Source organism: Macaca mulatta, chromosome 7 (genome assembly GCF_049350105.2).
Source record: "Macaca mulatta isolate MMU2019108-1 chromosome 7, T2T-MMU8v2.0, whole genome shotgun sequence".
NCBI classification, from domain to species: Eukaryota; Metazoa; Chordata; class Mammalia; order Primates; family Cercopithecidae; genus Macaca; species Macaca mulatta.
In genome coordinates this window covers 45,855,382-45,863,445 of record NC_133412.1, presented here as the reverse complement: position 1 = coordinate 45,863,445, position 8,064 = coordinate 45,855,382, and the positions used below count along the sequence as shown (strand labels likewise).

The 8,064-nt window shown below is 37.1% G+C and overlaps 1 protein-coding gene across 2 annotated transcripts in view; it reads right to left on the bottom strand.

Annotated features, from left to right (window-relative positions):
* Positions 1-1,844: 1,844 nt before the first annotated feature.
* FEM1B (fem-1 homolog B) overlaps positions 1,845-8,064 on the bottom strand; it is a 17,821-nt gene continuing 11,601 nt past the window's right edge. Inside the window, exon 2 of one of the 2 annotated variants that reach the window (XM_015142478.3) lies at positions 1,845-7,952. In XM_015142478.3, coding sequence (XP_014997964.1) covers positions 6,317-7,952 — 1,636 coding nt within the window. In that variant the 3' untranslated portion in view covers positions 1,845-6,316. 2 annotated transcript variants of the gene reach the window in all.

The following is an 8,064-nucleotide window of genomic DNA, read 5'->3' as shown; positions in this document are numbered from 1 at the left end:
AATCCCAGCACTTTGGGAGGCCGAGACGGGCGGATCACGAGGTCAGGAGATCGAGACCATCCTGGCTAACACGGTGAAACCCCGTCTCTACTAAAAAATACAAAAAACTAGCCGGGCGCGGTGGCGGGCGCCTGTAGTCCCAGCTACTCGGGAGGCTGAGGCAGGAGAATGGCGTGAACCCGGGAGGCGGAGCTTGCAGTGAGCTGAGATCCGGCCACTGCACTCCAGCCTGGGCGGCAGAGCGAGACTCCGTCTCAAAAAAAAAAAAAAAAGACAAATGAAGAAATACTAGTCCAAGGCCAGGTGTGGTGGCTCATGTCTGTAATCCCAACACTTTGGGAGGCTGAGGTGGGAGGACTGCTTGTGCCCAGGAGTTCAATACCAGCCTAGGCATCATGGCAAAACCCCATCTCTACAAAAAATACCCCCCAAAAAAAGAATTAGCTGGGCATGGTGGCACATACCTGTAGTCCCAGCTACTTGGGAGGCTGAGGTGAGAGGATCACTTGAGCCCAGAAGATCAAGGCTACAGTAAGCCATGATGGCACCACTGCACTCTCCAGCCTGGGTGATAGAGTGAGATCATGTCTCAAAAAACAAACAAACAAACAAAAACCAAACAAATTCTAGGAAAATCAAAATTTTAAACCAAAGAAGAGAAGGAGAAAGAAGGGAAGGGAAGCCATAAAAGTGTCTCTTTCAAATAGATCATGGGTGGGGGGGGGGGGAGACATACAACTTGGAATAGAGACAGCCTTACAAGCAGGATCTAACACTCAAGACTCCATTTTTTTTAATTGTGATAAATTTGACTATAGAAAAAAGTAAACTTTGGATACAGAAGTACCATAAAGTAAATAAACTGCAACTATTATATGACAGAGAAAATGCACTCAAACTTCTAAGGAACTTCTAACAAGTAGGAAAAAAAAAAAAAAAAAACACAACCCCAAGGCAAACATAGTCAATAAATATATGAAAGTGTTCAACGTTACTCATAATAAAGGCGCACAAATCAAACCATGAAATACTATTTTTCATTAATCACAACTTTGAAAAAACTAAGTAATATCTGATGTCAATAAAGATGCAGAGAGATGGAAGGCAATTTGGTAACTTCTGTCAAGATTTTAAGTAGTCACTAAACCAAGTTCCAGTGCTAGGAATGAATATGTCCTATAAGTATTGTACTTAAGGATGTTGACTGCATCATTATTTGAACTATCACAAACTGAAAACCTAAAGTCCATCAATACAATCTAGTTAAACACATTTTCAATCCATCAACAGAATTAAATGCTATGAAGTTGTTTTAAAAATCTATACATATAGAAATGAAAAATGCCTAAGATATATTACATGAAAAAGATAAGATACAGAATAGTGTTGCATTTTAAAAACTGAAAAGGAGAAATAATACATATGTGCACAGAAACATTCTGGGAAGCTACTCAAAGAACTATTAATAGTGATTGTCTCTGCAGAGTCCAAATGGGAGGCGGGGAGAGATGAAAAGGGAACTTTAAAAAAATATATTTGAATTTTTCTTTACTATTTGAATTTTTTCCCGTGCACATATATAACTTTGACAACTTTAAGGCACTCAACAAAAGAACATCGCAACTAAGGCACACTGAATAATAAAGACACAAACCTCAAAGTAGTTTTTTTCAAACATTTACTGAACACAAACACCATTTTTTCCTTTTACACAGCAAGATTGTTAGTTTCAAATTAGCTGAGTTATTAGGACTGTCAATTGCCATGAAACTAAAAATGACTCTACATGTCAAACTCAAAATAGAAAATGTCATGCAATATATAAATCACTAATGGACCTCTGGTGCAGTCAGCAAGTTTACTATGTTTATTAAAGTCACATAAATGGTTTGACAAAAGTGCACAATAGAATGACATCACTGGTTTGTTATAAATCACAGTGAATTACTAGAATACAACAATGAGTTCCTCTACACAGAGGATTGCAGGATGGGGTGAAAAGGACAGGGTCTTTTCCATCGATTAGGCCAGTCAGATTTTACTCCCTAACTGTGTACCTCTGAAAAGATTAGTGAGGAAAGCTGAGTTTCTTTCCTCATCTTTTCTTCTCTACCAGTTACTAAGCAACAACAAAAAAAAGCCATGCACAAATTTTACAACACCTGATAAAAAATAGATACAAAATCGTGTTCGTTTCATCACTTGGCAAGCTTGCATCTTTGCTCCTTCATTTTTCTGATTAGGCCATTCATCACATGACTCACCCTGAATAAAAGCTGTTAATAATTTAGCAATACTTACCCCTGTACACACATCAAGATACACTCCCCATAACCATCAAGTCATTGTCTCTTCCCTATACATTAACACAAAGGTACACACCACAAACCTAGACTAGAGACCACATTTACTTTACAGTTTTAAAAATTAATATATCTCCACTATCAATAGTGTAGTATTTTTTTCAGATTCCATATTTGGGGGAGGGCATGCTGTACAACCCAGTCCATCTAAAGATTTGGGAAAGTCTGCCAGAAATACCTAAGAAAGCCCTGCAATGTGATACACACATAGGAGTTTTCTACTTTCAAGAGATAACATCCAGAAAAAGCTATGCATTTTCAGAGCAGGAATGGACACATAGCTTAAAACCTCTGGACTAAAAATGTTTCATAGCACAAAAGGCAGAGTTTTGTTTTCTTTAACCCCTTTTTAATGTTATAGTATAGTCAGTGAGAAAAACAGAATAGTCATGTGTGCATCAACACATCTGACTAATCTGAAAAGGAACATTTAAGATTCTTACAGATAATCTACCATAAAAAAACAAGTCCTTTATACTTTCATTCATCTATTCACTAATTCAGCCACTGACTGGCTGTTTCTAAACCAGCAAACTGTAATCAAAGGTCTGGCAACTCACTCCTCACCCCACCCCATTCCAAAAAAAAAGAAATGCTTCTGCTTAAACAACCCAAAGTGGTCTTATTCATAAAGTAGCTGCCTCAACTGTAGTGGAAACTCTTAACAGGGTGTTGCTCCCTTGAAATTTCAATTTTCAAAACATTTGTCAGAGTTGGTATTTAGAAAGCTGCTGCCCCCAAATCATATTTTACTTCAAACAATGCTATCATACCTAAGTTCTCACAATTACCAATTGTTAGTCCACTATTAGTATGATGAAATAAAACCCTTCTCAGAAACAAGCAGACCAAAGCTTACAGATGGTCTGCTTTTGGGTTTGGTTTATTTAAAATTCCCACAGCAAAGAACCTTAACATGATTGGGCTGTGGCCTACTAGAGCAACCAGGGTGGACTGAAAAAGCTATGTTGTCAGTGTCAGTTCCAATGTAAAAACGTTCCCCCTTCTTTATCAATTGAGGGGATGGGTTTGCTGCCCATTCCTTGAGTTAAATAGTTAACTTAAACTCAATAGCTCAATTTTGCCAGCTCTATCAAGTGCATAAAACCCACTTAAGCTTCTCATGATTTGCGAATGAAAACATCCACCTGGGCCTCCCTAGCTCATCCAGATTTATATAACTATTACTGAACAGGACAGAGAAGTTTTGGTTGAATCTGTAATACCATCAATGAAGAGATACAATTCAAAGCATACGTATACCAATAGTAAACATCAAATGACCAAAGTGGCTGCAAAATGGAGACAGCCTAGAGTTCACAGAGGGCTAAGATATAGAACTATCATTTTCTTACCTATTTTCCTTTTTAAAAAAAAAAAATTAAGTTGGGGAAGGGTCTGGCTAAACATATTTTAAAACAATTCTACCAAAAACATTTTAAAAAAACAGGCATGTAGATCACTTATTTCAAAAATGATTTTATACAGGTGTTTCACAATACACATTTGGATTGATTTTACAAGATAGAATTAGATTCTCAGCAGGATACTACACAATTTACCACTATACTAAACAAACAAAAAAAAATCTAATTACCATTAGCATAGTTCATAGTTTATTCCACTGTCTTCAAATTCGTTCTCCAACCTGTCAGCATTTCAATCAACAGTTTTACTTTCTCCAGCATTGTCTTCCCTTCTCAAAATAGAATGTCATTAAATTTTGATGTCTGAATATGTACATATAATCGTTATCCTCATTTTATAAATAAGCAGTGTCTTAAATAGTGCTGGTCCTGGGTAGCCAAAGGGATGAAATGTGTTTTTAAAACATGCAACATTATCTGATATTTTAAGTTTTGATGTTTAAATAAAAATAATATACATTAATAATGGAACCAACTGAATACCAAGTATCAAAGTTATTCCTTAGACTGTCCAATAAGCAGGCCTTGTAGTTTGAAAAAATAAAGGGTCTGATCTGAACTGTGGAAAAAGCATGATTCACTCACCTTGAAGAAGAGCATTTTCTCTTTCAGGCCACTGAGAGTTGCTAAGAGCAAGGTACAGTATTTCCTTGACTCATACCAGGAGGATCAAGTCTGGTAATTTTTAAATTAGGGCTCACTCAAATACCTCCGTTTAAGCCAACCTAAAAACCTTCCTTGTAAAATCTCAGGTTAGGAAAATAGAAATCTATTACCATGACAGAATTTACCATGAAAACATTCCTAACTGAAGCAAGAAGACACACAAAGTATAATGATAGCAACTGTAAAAAGTATCTTGCATCCTTGGGGGATAGTCCCCCCTTCTGTCCCCTCCCACCCTTCAAAATATTTCATTTTGTGGGGTATTTCTATTTTATTTAAGGCCCTAGGTGCTGATTTTGGCTTGGTCATTGTTTTATACTGACCCAACTGCAACCTTTCTCTTATACTTTACAAAGCATTATCCATACATAAAGTGTTAATTGAAACCTTATTTTTTTTAAGTTTATATCTGATGCTGCTACATCATTATAATGCTTTTCATTAAAGGAAAAAAAAAGAAGCTGCAGGTCTTCACTTACAGTACCATGCACTATGAGTAGCTAAGGCATTCATTTGGCACTAGAGAGAAAATTACAGATACAGCTAATTTTGCTTTCATTATCATTTTTAACATCAATAGAAATAAGCGTATAACTTTCACTTGAATTTTTGTAATGCTTAAAAGATAATCACAGAATACCCTTTTAGTTTGACAGTTAAAATGTTGCCATTAAAACAAAACAAAACCAAAAAACCATAAAGACCTCTGTATAGCCTGTAGGAATAAGTGACATTTTGTGGTTGAAAAATTTGCAGCTCAGACAAAATTACCTTTCAAGTGGCATTAAGAATTATTTTTATCATAAAAAACACGTAAGTTCCTATACCACACTAGTGATATTTCTACTTCTTGTCACAGACTAAGAAAGTGAAAAAATTCAAAAATATCCTGGTTCCTTTTCATCTGTCATAAATAAAAATACCTTATTAGGGAGGCACAAATAATGCCTTCTGGAAAAGTAGTTTCCAAATTTTAAAAGATATAGGAGGAAAAGGGAAAAGGGGACAAAAATAGAATGTATAGCTATACTGTGACAATTTGTTTCATAAGAAAACAGCATTCATAATTTTTACATGTCTATGAGCTGAATCAAATAGACTGCTGCAATTTAGATAAATTTCATTAAAATAGACTTTGAAGAATTCAAGCCTAAAGGCAGTCCATCAAGATTCTCTGAAAAGTTGGTTTAAGATGATAACCATTTTGTATATACTACCCAGCATAATGCAACAATTTCAAATGGATTTAACTTTACAAATTTGTAACTATTAAATTAGCATATTTTCCAGATTAATCTGCAGCTATTTTTAAAAAATCCTCCTGAATGCTAAAATGTGCTGCATCACTCCGTATAAATAATGGAAGAGTGAAAACTATCTATAGCAGTTTGGCATGTGCAGAACACCTGGATATCCCATTGCTTTTAATGTTCCTTTTTAGCTCTTTTTCTTCAATTTTAAAATCCTCAAAACTGCTGCATGGATAACACGCTGACATAGGCTTAACAGAAATACTTTTGTAAGCAGCTGTTTAAAACATTATCAACTTGAAATTATAAATGTCCCTTGTTACATAAACAATTTTATATCTGTTCCTTTAAAAAAAAAAAAAAAAAGACAAATAGGTGACCAATATCCAAATACCTTATCGTTACACCAAAACCATGTGGCTTTGTTTAAAGTCTGTCTGAAATCAATTACCATGAGGCAAGAAAAACAAATACAGAACTAAGGAAGGATGGGATGGGAGGAAGGGTAGTGGAAAGAAAAGCAGAATTTATGAACACATAATTCTACTGTCTGTGATTAAAGTCCTTTACTTTTTAGCACCACATTAAACGACTTTACATATCCAGTCACTTAATGAAATCCAACAAACTCTTCAAGAGTTCTGGGGATCTGGTCTTGGTAGTTAATGTCATTAGCCCGAACTGCTCGGGCAGCCAGGCACTTGAGACTCATCTTCATTTGAGTTTTAAGTAGTATTTCAGATACCCCAGTTGTACTTTTGTCTAGCGGAGTCTTATTCTGTTTATTCGTCATGTCAGTGTGAGCTCCAGCTTCAACTAGGCTAATGATGATGGAGTGCAAGGTCAAAAAATCACTGATGGGCCTGTTGTACTGAACGATAATATGAAGGGCACTGTTTCCCTCATTGTCCACGGCATTCACCTCTGCACCACAGTCCAGTAGGAGCTTTGTGACAAGTGCGTTTGGAAAGCTGCAGACGTCATTGGTGTGGAAATCATCAACCGGAGTATTGGAATTGACAGCCAGATGCAACAAGGTGAAACCTTCACGAGTTCTGGGATCAAGGTGAATCAGGTTGTATATCTGCTTGTTAATTTTGCACTGATCTTCTTCACTGCACTGCGTTTTGGTAGAGATGCATACTAAATACAGAAAGGTATAGAGATTACATTCATAATTGTCCATAGCATTGTGGACATCAGCATCTGATATATTTTTCACTCTGTTCATACTTTGTTCTATTTCCAAAACACTGCATCTCAAAACACATTCTATGTCTGGGGCCTTCACAGTTTCATTCAAATGTATCATTTGTGAGAAAACTTGAGCAAATCGAAGAAGATCCTTGTGGGTGTTCCTGTTACCTTTTTGTCTGAGGTGCAGGGCGTGAAGCCACAACTTGATACACTGCTCAAATTCCATGTTATCCGCATAAACAGCTCCCCTGTAAATGATGGGATGAGAAACATCAATATTGTCAGCACCTAAAATCCGTTCCCGAACTATAAGGCCTTCCATATGAAGAGCATCTCTGTCTTGCCGAATGGACTCCAGTTCCTGAGGATTTCTACATTCAGTTCTATTCCCATAAGCATGGATTGGTGGAAGAACCTCTTTTTCGAGAATGTTATCACCATCTTGAAACCTCTCTAACATGGCTAAATATAGATAGTGGTATGTCTTTATGATGTCATAGTTCTCACGGTCATTTGCAAAGGAGGCACCCAAGAGTTCCAAAGCTTCAATCCGACTTCTTCGGTCACAATCAGCATGAGAGAGCAACAGTTCAACGACATCAGCTTTACAGCTTTCCGCAGCTACTTTCAACGGCGTCATCCCATGGCCATTCACTACTATAGCAGCACGCCATTTTATCAGCTCTTTCACAATATCTATGTGCCCAGCTTCAGCTGCAAAGTGCAATGCTGTGGCTCCACAATGTGCTTTAGCATTGGGATCAGCACGTTGTTCTAAAAGGTATCTGACCACATCAGTGTGTCCCTTATATGCTGCAATCATTAGGCAGGTGTTGTCATATTTGTTGGCAATGCTGATGTTGGCATTATTTTCAACCAAGTATTTCACAATGTCCAGTCTGCCATCAAAGCATGCTGCCCGCAGGGGGGTTGAATTAGTTACTGTGGTATGATTCACGTTGGCTCCATGGCTGACTAGAAGTTTAACAACTTCAAAATGTCCTGCTCCAGCTGCACACCAAAGAGCAGTGGCACCATCAATGACATACCTACACATGAAAAGAATAAGCAGTTAGATAATGGAGGCCACAGCCTAACATACATTAAAGGATGTGTTCACTTGCACCGACTAAGACCTCACTCTCCAGAACATTAATAAAA